Source organism: Argiope bruennichi, chromosome X1 (assembly GCF_947563725.1).
Source record: "Argiope bruennichi chromosome X1, qqArgBrue1.1, whole genome shotgun sequence".
Classification (NCBI taxonomy): Eukaryota; Metazoa; Arthropoda; class Arachnida; order Araneae; family Araneidae; genus Argiope; species Argiope bruennichi.
Genome location: NC_079162.1, coordinates 45752584 through 45765989, shown reverse-complemented (window position 1 = coordinate 45765989; position 13406 = coordinate 45752584). Strand labels below are relative to the sequence as shown.

At 27.4% G+C, this 13406-nt stretch overlaps 1 protein-coding gene across 8 annotated transcripts in view; it reads right to left on the bottom strand.

The window, feature by feature from the left end:
* Positions 1–13406, bottom strand: part of LOC129958077 (mitochondrial sodium/calcium exchanger protein-like) — a 96482-nt gene that overhangs the window by 68634 nt on the left and 14442 nt on the right. For 3 of the 8 annotated variants that reach the window (XM_056070248.1, XM_056070255.1, XM_056070254.1), the window contains exons 2-3: positions 3221–3270; positions 1830–1976 (exon numbers count right to left, since the gene is read on the bottom strand). In XM_056070248.1, the coding sequence (XP_055926223.1) occupies positions 1830–1976; positions 3221–3238 (165 nt within the window). In that variant the 5' untranslated portion in view covers positions 3239–3270. Of the gene's footprint in view, positions 1–1829; positions 1977–3220; positions 3271–3358; positions 3470–5255; positions 5408–5972; positions 5992–6233; positions 6358–9160; positions 9334–13406 lie in introns of those variants that run through there. The other 5 variants (XM_056070251.1, XM_056070249.1, XM_056070253.1 and 2 more) reach the window with 5 other exon arrangements.

The window sequence follows — 13406 nt, the reverse complement described above, 5'->3', positions numbered from 1 at the left end:
TGGATTGAAATCGTCGAAATTATACCTTTGGTAGACGAATAGAATATACAAAGTGTTGTAAACCCACAGGTTTAAATGTGGAATAAAAGGATGAAGAAAATACCATGGTAAATGAAGATTAAGTCAACCAAGAATCAGTCTACAGATGCACTAAATACATTTATAAAATTTGCCTAATCCAACAAACCTATAGTGTTACAGAATTCAGAAACTCGAGTGTGATTTTTGACGAGATCTGAATCATTGATGGAACACCACATAAAATACATTTTAAAAGTTAGGTTCATACGCATTTTTTCTTAGCATGGAGCAGATTATTATAACCTATTTTAAATATCATTTTATAAATAATTTTTTTATATTGCCTTTAAAATTATAATCTTGCTCCATAATCCCGTAAAACTATTTATTCGGTACTGCTGAGGTCCCAAATGTGATGAATAACTGCATTACACATTTTTTTACCGGCGTCCAGTGCTTAAATAAGAAGCATCCTGTTAACTTTGGCTTTTCAAAATATATCCAATACAGGATGTTTACTTTTGATTCGCTTTACCTAAAATGTTTACTAAAATACTTTGTTCAACATTTCCTAATAATTTCCCCATTAGTGATCTCAATGCTTTAAATAACTTAATATTCTATTGGAATGAATCAGTGACGTCACATAAGAGGAACGAGGCAATGGGTTTTCCTGATGGCACGTCATATTCCCGGGTGATGATGAGCAGTTTTTATTTATGGGCATAAACGGGGCAATTTCCATAGGAGATTTATTTCTATTTGCATTCAATTGGTTTTTATTTTCTTACTCCACAAGGGCATTTACTCGCTTTTACTATAACATAACGTTTATTTTACAAATGAATATGTAAAAAATAATTATTTATATAAAAATCTTAATCTTAGTCTATTGGTATAGAAAAGTAACAAAACCGACATGCTTTCGATATATCGCACTATTATATGCTCTTATGCATTGCTCCCAACGAGCACCTAGGTTGGCACCAACAAGCATTGAATTAAATCGACGTATTAACGAGGTATTATAATTTTGAGCCGTTGTTAGTGAGAAAGCATAAAATAACTGAGTCGATACTCCCTTTTCAAATATATCATACCCATCAATGAAATTGGTGTGTGATCCTAAAATATACTCAGTTGCGTACATAATTAATATATTTAATTTGATTGCACCAACAGATTAACAAACAATTTCAAAGTTCCACAAGGATTATCTTAAAGTAAGCCTTAAAATTGTGAACAGCGGTTAGTGAGTGAAGACAACTCCTGAGCTGCTATTTCCTCTTCAAACATGCAAAACACGTTCGTGGAAGGGCATTTGATTCTGAATGGATTCAAAACACTCCTGGAACGTGTGCATAGTGGATTTCCAGTGCAACTGTATTTTGAATATGCTGCTCTCTGGTTCCAAAACCGAGAGCCTTAAACCAGGTTAATCTATAGTCTAATACAGTAAATGAATTTTTCCATTTTACTTTTTAGATGGACGTTACAGTATGAGTGCTAAGAGTTACTCTATAATAGTTTACAAACGATTAATTATTTCAGTTCCATAGCAAATTATATGTACTGGTTTGTTAAAAAATGTGAAAAGATTAGTTTTTTTATGGATGATATTTTTAATACAGGATCGGAACTCTTATTTAAATAAAATCCAGGATATTAAGCGCTAGTTTATACCTAATAATATCTTCAAAGCATCAAAAAGTAGAAGAAAAATTAAAATAATAACTTTAAAACATTGAGTTTATTGTCAACTTAATTTTAAAAGCATGAACCATTTTAATATGTAAAGAAAAACTTACACACAAAGCGATTCCTCCCCATGCACTTTCTGGTTGCAGATGACAAAAAATAAAGAACATATAATCCAATTTTCCATCTGAACCATGGCAAGACTGGGTGTTCAAGTAAAAGTTACATTTTGCATCTGTATCGTGAATCCGTACACACTGAAAGAAAATATATTCAAGTATTAATTTTTTTTTAAATAGGAAAATCTTTAGACAGCATTGTGCAAACCTCGTTAAGCAACATCATCACTATAAACTAATTGGTTCAGGGCTGCTAAAATATTTTGAAATTAAGATCGAAGAATTTTCCTGCGGTCAAAATTTCTGTAGTATTGATTAATGAATACGAAAAACTAAACGTACCTTTATCTAATTGTTGAGAATTGTTAATGAAATATCAACATTTTGAAGATTTTCGCCATCATTTTCTATTATAATATTTTTAAAAAATGAGGCAACATTATCTTGTTAGTTTTCGCGACCTATAAGGCAACACCATTGAGGTTCATGAGCCACAATCTTAGAAGCCCTGATTTGGGAAATGCTATCCAAAAACCAAAATGCATCATAGCAGTAATAATATTTAATTAGAGATACAACTTCAATCGATTAACTTTGATTACTAGTAACTATTTTATAAAATAAATATTTAATGCTTTATATCCTTTTATGACAGTCCTATTATAAATCATTTCAGTGTTTTCAAAATCGAATTAAAAAAATACATAAATCCATATCACAGCATACATTGCAATTTCAGTGTGTTTTCATAAAAATAGAAGGCTTTGGTTATTAATGAATTGGTTTGAATTTCACTCGGATTGAAGCTGATGGTAACATGTGTGTGCAAACTAAGAAAAAAAGAAAACTATTTCTACGTGCTACCTGTAAAATTCATTATTTGAGCTGTTCTAGATACCTTAATAAATCATCTTGGACAATTTTTTTCTTTATTATGCAAATTATTTGATAGTTTTGGCATAGTAAATAAATTATTATCTGTGCCATTATTTTTCATTTTATTATTGATATTTGAAAATTTAAGAAATAAATGTTTTATTATTTGTGGAAATCTACCAAAACAATTGGTGTTCTGTATTTTTGAAGAATTGTTTATAAAAGATTAACTTAAATTTATTTAAAACATTGTTGTTTTGAGAAAAAAAATTTCTCAAGTCATTTTTCATTTCATCAATATCATTTTCATTTAAATTTTATTTTCATACTTTATTAACTTCCTTAGTTTAAATGAATAACAAAAAAAGAGATATTTTTTAATCAGAAAGAAAATATTTATCATATTTGTATCATTTTTAACTAAAAGCTTTTCATTAGAAAAGAAATTCAAATAATTGTGTTTTAAATCTTTTTAAAAATATTTAAAAAAATTCGAAATAACTTACTTCAGTAGTTTCATCCATGATTACCGGCGTGACAACATCTAAGCTACTTTCTGAAAATATAAACAAATAAGCGAATTAATATCCTGAAACAATAACGTATAATTTTATCATAATAGAACAATTTGAACTTAGTATTACATCTATTTTAGTTTTACTAAATACATCGATTTTCTTAAAGAAAAATGCAACAGACAATGCATTAGAAGTATACGTCAGAAATAATTTATAAAAGTTTTATTGAAGTTTGCCAGATAGTTTTGTTTTGCTGCCATATTCGAAATTACAACCTCCGGATGCTTATTTCCGTAGAGCTAAACAAAAACTGATAAGTCACAGGAGGAAGTTAAAACGCATCTTTGTCAATTGCTTTGGAAAAGCATTTTCAGCTTATTTCCGCTAAATTCAAAAAGAATAATATGCGTGTTGTCAAAGTATACTTTTTAAATATTTACCTAAAGAGTTCAAAAGCCTTTTATCGAAAAGTAAAATATAAAATTTTACGCAACAAATTTTATTTTGGATAAAGTTCAGTGTTTTTTTTTTATGTGTATCTTTTGGCTTGCATTTTATTTTATTTGCAATGTTTTCGCAGATTTTCTGCGGTTTTGATTTCTCGGATTTTTCTCTTGTTTAAACTATATTCGAAAAACAAAAAGAATGCCAGAAACTTAAGTCCTACATTATTTTTCTTAATTTTTCACTTACTTTTATAAATTATTTAAGGGACAAACGATAAATAAATAATGAACTTTTTTTAAATTTCAAATTCGCTATTACAGAGCTTTCTTATTTCATATTAAAATGCAATAAAAAAATCAATGTATAAAACTAGTATTATATTCCAACAAAATACTTTGCATTGATAAAAAATAGACTGTAGTAAAGGTTACAACTAAATGCAGTCATATTACAAAAAAATTAAAATTTCTTAATTTCAAATTCTTTATTACATTAAAATTATTCCATATTAAAAATGCATTTAGAAAAATCATTATATAAACTAATGGTTAAATTACGATAAAATAATTTAAAAGGATAAAAGTAGAATGCAGTTAAAATTATAACTAAACAGATTCTTGTTACGCAAATAATTAAAAAATAAATAAAATTCAGTTAAAAATTCTTTAATACAAATTTTACTTATTTCATATTAAAATAAAATACAAAAAAGATATTATTATGTAAACTAATAATTAAATTGAGACAAAATTTAAAAAGACAAAAGAAGAGTCCAGTTAATGGCTATAACTATATGATGATTTATTATATGGAATAAATTCGTGAAAAGTAAAAATTAATTTAGTAATTTCTGAAACAAAAATAACAATTTTTACAATTTATTATTTAATTAGAAGTCGTAAAGGAAATTTTATATCACCACAATAATATTTCTAAGCTCAATGATAGGTAATTATCGAAAAATTAAAAACTAAGTTACACGACGGACAAACAAAACTGAACTTATTTCACAAAATATATAAGAAAAATTCTAAAATGGCACAGTTTGTATAATCTAAATGTATAGAGTTTTTATATATACAGAATATAAACAGGTTATGTATATATAAAAATTGTAATTTTAAAATTTGCTTGTTTAATTCACGAAATTTTTTACATTTTTTGTATAAAATTTTTTAAAGTTATTTGTATGAAATTCTTACAAATAAGCTCATCGTCCACAGTATATAGAAGTATTGAGATTATTTTCGATGTGAAAGGTTAAAAATATCGTTAGAAGTTCTTTTAAATTACATTAGTAGATTACATTCCGGTAAAAATTTTTAGTAAACTTTCGTCACAAATATAAAGTAAGAATTAATTATTTTTCCTTGATCGATCGATACTGTTTGTAATCGGAATAGCTGGAATACATCATTTAGTTATAAATAAAAAAATAAAATTATAAATCCTAGAAATCCTTAATATTTAAAAATAATGTTTTTTTAACAACCTGGAAAATAATAAGAATTTTGCAAAAAAATTGGTACGATAATTGCTGAATGTATTATATTAAAAAAAGAAGATAAATAATTACCGTTTACGTAATCCTTGTGGCTATCACGTACCCCTCATCGAATTAAAAATGCACAATATTTAAATCTAGATATAAGTTTTTATGCATATAAGTAAAAACTGCATACTAATAATCAAATATTATTTTTATTTAATCAACAGAAATAGTTTAGTTAAAATTCTCTAAGAATCGTGGATTTCAGTCCTTTGTAAATATAAGATTAATACTTCGTTATGATTTTGAACTAGCGTATTGAATTGTTTGAAGTATATATAATGAGATAAATTTATCTCTAAAATCGTCAGCCACAACAAATTTGCTATCATTTATTTTTATCTAGCTAGAAAAGAGATAAAACTTAAAAAATATCGTTTCTAAATCTATTAAAAATATGAAAAGTATAAAAACAAAGCTGTAAACTATTTGTTAGATATTACTCGCTTTTATTAAAAGATTTTGATTCTTCTAATTTTTGACAATTTAACTGAAAGAATAATACAAATTTGAAAATTTAAGGACAATCCATTTTCTTGATTTAGATCTTGATTGGATCATTGGATGGAATCATTTCTTCTAACAAAAAACTATACATTGTCTTATACGGTGCTGCGAAGTTGTGCATTCCGCCTCCTCAGCAAGATTCCAGGATTAAACTGGACGTAGAAGAGGACACTGAACGTGTATCACAAGAGCATAAATCGATGTTATTAGAAAAAGCATAAATTTTTATTGACTTACATCCATTGATCTGTAAAAACGCTAAATAGGTAAAAAAATACTGATTAATATCAAAAATGAGCAGCTCCTATAAACAATGCTCAACTGTTTTCGTAGGCTACATTGTATTATACGGTGCTACGAAGTTGTGTCGTTCCCCCTCTCCTGCAAGATTTGCACCGGATTCCAGGATTAAACTGGACGTAGAAGAGGGCACTGAACGTGTATCACAAGAGCATAAATCGATGTTATTAGAAAAAGCATAAATTTTTATTGACTTACAATCATTGATCTGTAAAAACGCTAGGTAGGTAAAAAATGCTGAGTAATATCAAAAATGAGCCGCTTCTATAAACAATGCTCAACTGTTTTGGTAGGTTACTTCGTGAATGTGATAAAGCGGAATCAACAGACAAATAGTAACTATCATCAAGATAAGCCAACGAACAATTAAAAATAAATTTTTATCAATAGCTATATTAACCGTTTCTGTTACGATAACACAATAATCTAACGTATGAAAGATTAAAATCAGATCAATTAGGATAGGATATCTCAATACGTATTCGTTCTATTAACGACAATAACAGAAAAAACCGTGATACATTCGTCCCGTGCTTAAGTACAAATTCAAAATAAGGAATGACATGAAAAATCGTTTCTGATTTGGAATTTAAATTATTAGTTAACCTGTTAGATAAATTATAGTTTCAGCCAATTCAATTTTACAAATTATTAGCATGGTCCTTTTAATTAAAATTTGATTTTTTGTGTGTTATATTTTATAGTTTACCTGAGTATAAAACAAATAAACCATTACAATCTGAATTATCAATAATAGATTTATATGAAATGAGAAAGTACATTTCTTATAAGTTTTTAAGAGAGAAATTTGATGAAACTCAATAAATTTTCTCTTTAAATTTTATTGAAAGTATAAATCTGCTTGTTTTCCTTTTATACATAGAGAATATACACGCTAAATGTTTCAGTACTTGAAAGAAAGATAAAATTTTAAAAGAAAGGAAATTCTGTTAGGTTTCATTCTTTACAAATAACTAAGCGTTTAGTAAAATAATACTCTTAAAATGTGAAACAAAGAACTCATAACAGAAAACAATAAAACACAATTTATTAGGTAAACAGAAATTAAAAACGCTTTAAAAAATATGATTTATATATCAATAAACTCTAAGCAAATTGAAATATAATGGTTTTTAGGAGGGCCATGAATTAAAACCATAAAAAATTTAGTTACAAATTTTATTGAATGTTTACGAGTAGTGTCCGAGTTATAAAATTTGAAAGCATTTCATGAGCAAAATCGCATTGTGGAAAATAATGTGTTTCTAGCATAATTTCATAAGGTATACTTGTAGTTGAAATATCATTTCATATGCATGATTCATAGTTGAAAAATCATGCGATGCCATGTGACTCATAGATGCAGACTCATGCAACGCAGCATAGTTTATCAAATATTAAATTTAAAAAAAGGAAATCGAGAACGACGGCAAATCATTACTGATTTAAAGAAAGAATTTTTCCGAGTTATTTTCCTTTAACTAGATAGTTTCCTAGTTGTTTTCCTTTTATATTACAAATATGAAAACATTATAGGAGATCATTTTTTATGAAAATAAATTATGAAATATATCCTATATGCACACGCTTTAACACAGACATTTATTTAACTTTCTTTCGTGATTGAAACATGAAACTTTGAAATCAAGTTTTTGCTCACTTAAATCACCCACTTTTATTTTTTCATTTTTTAAATTTTGAAAGCTTTTTTAATGTCATTTTATCAACAATTATTTCATTATTTCCCGAGCTTATTTATCAGTTCATCGATTTATATAGTTACATTTTGACTCCATATCAGTGGCGCCTCTTTGGGCGTAAATTTGAGAAACGAATGATTTCATGATTCTATAATATTTATGATGATCATTTATAAATTAAAAATAAAACAAAGTATAAAGGAATTAAAATAAAATCTAATTCTCAGGAAATTAACAAAAGCTTGCTTTTAAATACTATTTTTAAATAAATTTATTAATTTTATGATTATGTTTCGGCTCGGCTAACTTTCAATTCTGCTAGTTGAATTTCGTTTATGCTTTTAGAATAAAATTCAAATTTTAGGTAAGGTCACAAATTTAAGTATAAAGCATGAAGGTAAATAAATCGAATAAAAAAAGTTTTTAAAAACTTTTATAAGTATATTTGAATTTTTTTTTTGTTCTAACTTTTCTGTACTGTTAATCTTTAATTTATAAATCATTATTATATATTTTATGGGTTCTTGAACGCAGTTCTTTTTCCCAATTCTCTACCAATCGTATAGAATAAGTATTTAATTATATTAATCGTGATAATTAAGTTGTGAAAATGTAAGAATCCAGTATTGTCATCGAGATTACAGAAATAAACATTTCAAAACCAGGCCATCCAAAATTGAGTGATTAAAAAGTTTTTTTTTTTTTAATGAAAAATTTCATCTTTACGAATGCGAGACACGGCAAGTTAAATAAAAATATATGCAAGAAGAACAGACATGAAGCTCATAAAATTGTATCGGTAAAATATATTGCTTAAGAAAATGAAAAAAATAAATACACAAAAATTTTAGTTGAATTGATATAAAACGCAGCTAATATTCTTGGCGAACAAATCGGTCATCAAAAGCGGTTAGGAAAGGAATTTTGCTCCTGTTTAATTTTGAATCTGATACGCGTCTTATAGGAGGAGAATGGATGCGACAGCAATGAAAAACAAACTAAAGTTAGATGATATACGTAGTTACGTCTTTCATATTATTGTAACGTGAATTAATTCTATTACTGAAAAAAAAACTTGTTGCTGTAAAAATGGAGTTGATGAGTACATTCTTTCAGAATAAATTTCGCTTTATCAGGTTATTATTAAAGAGAAAATTCCTTCTTTAATAAAATAAGTTACATTTTGGATATATGGCAGATAATTGTCTTTAAAAATTTCTTTTCTATTTATTAGCTGACTATTTTATTATTTACGTTTATATATATTATCAACTTTTGAATTAACTATATTTTTCAGTAATAGAAAATATCCAGAAAATAAAAATTTTTGTCAAGAACGTAGAACATTTTCTAAACAGTCCAAGCTAAAAGGGAGAATTTCAAACTTACTAATAACAAAAAGGAAAAATCAATGTATACATGTACCTGTGAGTAAATTCCCGGAAAATTTTCAATTCATACCATAAATCCATTTCTTTATTAAAGATAATATATTCTTTACGAAAATAGAAATAAACTCCAATCAGCATTGGGATATAACGATTAAAACGTATATAGATATATGATATGAGTTTTAAAATGAAATGTAAAGAACTCGTCATTAATATCATAACCAAAGTGTGAATTGAAGTTCTGTAAATGATAGGAAAATGTTCCGTTGTAACTGATAAGATATTTGAGATAACATCAAATGTGGTATTTGAAAATTTACAATTTGTGAACTATCTAATATCTCATATCTCGTGATGAATAAAAAAAAAATTTAATGTTGTTTCGCTATCAAGCAATGACAGTTAATATTATTTTAATAAGAAGTTTCGACTTGCGAAACCAGAGAAAATCGTAATTGGGTGAAAAAGTTTTATTTAAAAATATTGAGAACGTACAGTGAGTGTTTTATTCTTGATCTGGTTCATTCTTAATAGGGCCTGTCCTTTAATCTCGCATTTTCAGACAGACAAGAGAAGAGAATTAAAAGGAAACGAGCCATTGCATGTCGATATCAAACCATATAAAACATTTCAAGTTAAGTTGTAGGAAATAGAATTAGAAAGCTAAAATTTTCATGCGAACATATTTCTTCTGCGATTAATCATCAAAGCCATACTAAAAAAATAAACGTTACTAAGAAGCTTTATAACATCAAGAATATCTACTTTAATTTTTGTACAGTAGTCTCTGAGAAGTCCAGAAGATATCAAATTTAAATACTGGAACCGGAAAATACCGGAATAGTGAAAGTTCATTAAAAACATTTTAATTACTAAACCTACGCTCAAGGCAAAAAATACTACAAAGTATAAAAAATATATATACTATATTAATATTTAAAAAATATACAATGAGCAGTAAATATTACAAAATATAATTTAAAATGTAAGCAGCATTCTATAATTTTAAAAACGTCAGCATCGCAGATTTATGAAGTTATAAAGCTTCCTAATAATGCTTATTTTCAGTATGGTTAATTCACATAAAAGTAAGGTTAAGTAAAAAACGCCAATGGTTCTGTATGATTAAATCATGATTAATAATGGAAGAATTCTATTCGCATAAAAATTTTTGCTTTCTAATTCGGTTTTCTACAACGTAATTTGCAATTTTCAGATAATCTACGTCTATTTTTTGACTACCGCGAATTTTGATACAACTATCATTTAAGAAATCATACTTTTTAAATAAAAGAAAAAAGACACATGTATCTAAATAAAGCGAGTTATTTTGAAAAAGTAAAGGAATTTTTTCAAAGAAAATTTAATATGATGAATATTTTAAGAGATTATAAATGATAAAATTTGACATGAAAACAATGTTGACATGAAAACAAAATTAAACATGAAAACAATAATCCTTTTACCAAAAGAAAAGCAGTTCATGGATTGATATCTAATCTGAAATTAACTGAAATTCATAACAAAAAATTTTAGAAAGCCGTAATTACCTGATTTCCTTCAAAAATTTTTTCTTTCTTACGATGATAATTAATTATGGAATCTTACTTATTGTTACAACTGGCGTATAATAGCGACGGGGGTGTCAAAATGACAAAATCTCAATATCAGGATCGGACTGTTGCGGGCTCAAGACTATAATCAATTAAATCAAGACTATAATCAATATCTCCCTTGTGTGCAAGCCAGCTGCACATTAAAACCGTGGTTTTCAGCTGAATGTCCTCAAATTGTAATGGTATGGAAGCATAATCGCCCCAGCATGACTATTTTAATTCAGGCCATCACAAGACTGTAAAGTCCTCGTTAATTCCGAAACGTGTAAATAAATCATTGAAATTCATCTCGAGATTCCGTTTACCATTATGCAGAAACAGGGATTTATTTGGAGCTGAATTGTTCCGAGTTTTTTTCCTTTTCATTTCAACCTTATCTAGAATTTTAAAATTGCATTGTCTGTTTTCAATTAAATTGTCCCGCTGATCTAATCTTCTATTTTATGGCATTTCTGATTCTATACTTAATTACAATTCTTCTTAACGGAAGTGGAACTGAATTGTTCCGTTGACTGAATATTCCGTTTTGTGACGTTTTTAATCTCACCATTAAGCAGAATTCTAAAAATGTAAATGCGAAAAAATTGTATCTTACGTATGCTCTACGTCACTGGCCACCTTTATAGTACGTAATTTAAGAATATATTTTCATATATAAATAGATTTACCAAATATAACTTGCACATATCATAAAATTTAAAGTTTATTTATACGTAAATTTATTATAATCATATCTCTTGAAATACTAAGAGTCATTAGTTTACATTAGCTTGGAGATGAAGTAGTAGTGTTTATTTATGGCTATCCTTCAAAATATAAGGTAACCTTCATCTGATAAAGGTTAGGACAATAAAATTACAAATATGCTTCACAGTAACTCAGAGGAAAATGAGTAGTGAAAGTGTTACTCTTAAGAAATAAAGTTCTGAAATTACTTGTCATGAATAGATAAAACTGAACAAGATGCCAAATAGTTTAAAGATGAAATCTAAGTTGCAGAGTAAAATTTAATATTTAAAAAATTCTTGATGACGAATGTAAGGAGATGGCAATGTAGCCAGTATAGAAAAAGCCAATAAAGTATATAATACAAAAGCTGATATTTGAAAAGTGGGCATTGAATAAATTGGCATTCCGTCACCGTTGCATAGTTTCAATACAAGCACATGGTTGCTGATTCATAAGCAGAAGATGATGGGTAATATGAAATGTCCGATTTGAAGTCAAATTAGATTTGTTATGCGGTTGAAATATACTTAAAAATTATCAGTAAAATTTCAGTCAATGTGTATGAGTATTCATAAGTACAAGTATTCGCTATATGTTTGGTGGACATTGCAAAGTTCCAGTGTTATTATTATAGGCATATGGTAGGCAGTTCGCCGCCCAGAAGATGGTGGATATTCTAATATGCCCAATGCAAAGTCTGATCAGAATGGTTTTATGATAGGAATCCAATTATTTAAAAAAATTCTAGAAAATGAATGAGATGAGATGACAATGTGATCAGTATATATAAAGTCGATTAAAAGCACTCACACAAATGTTTATATTTAAAGGATGTATTTTATGGACATTGCGCTGTTACAATATAATCATATGACAGCTGATATTCCACAGCTGATATTCCCAAGAAAAAGGTATGGATAATCTGGAATGCTCTATAAGAAGCCGGATCGGAATGATTATGTGGTTGAAATGTACTTAAGAATTGTCAGTAACATTTCGTTTAATATATATGATCATTTATAAGTACAAGTATTCAATAAGTATGAGTTTAGCGGACATTGCAAAGTTGCAATGCAGGCATATGGTATTGAGTGATATCACGAGCAGAAGGTGGATATTATGACATAAGAAATCTGTTCAGAATAGTTTTGTGGTTTAAATTCACTTAAAAATTCTCAGTAATATTTACAAGTCCCAATAAAAATTCTAGTTGACAATATGTTGAGAATCATGAAAAACGCATTTACCGCAGAATGATGTTGACCAAAGATGACAGAAATCCTAAGACGTTTCTACGCATCATAGATTAACGAAAGAATAAATTTTGTCTTAAATACAAACGTTTTTTCTTGTGCGGAATAACTGGCATTGAAAACTAAATTATATTCTAATACAAAAATTGCTTTGAAACATAAATTTTATACATGTTTTACGATTATAAAAAGAACTCAATGAGAAAAATAAATATTTATATATATATATATATACGCGAAGATTCAATATAGGTAATGTCGATTATTGTTGTACGAGGCTGAATTCTGTTCAAATAAATCAGTTGTTTTTAAATGCATTCGGATCTTATTCAAGATAATTTCATTAATACACTAATAATACGCTATTTAGTTTTCCTCCTGATGACAATTTCAGTCCTCTCTGAGTAAAAGTTTGATACTTAACTGATATATTAATACCAGCCACTGACGATTAGCTTATCAATGAACTGCTACATTGTAGTTTTCGGTGCCATCTTAGATATTAAAGAAAAGTTTAATGACAATCATTGGAGTTTTATGCAAATAAATTACATTCGCGCCTTAGGGTTATAGAAAGTAATCTATCAGACAATACAAATTTCGTCAGAAATACAGATTATTTAGTTAATTGAACAGAATATCAATTATCGGTGTTCAAAACTAAATTCTGTTCAAATATATA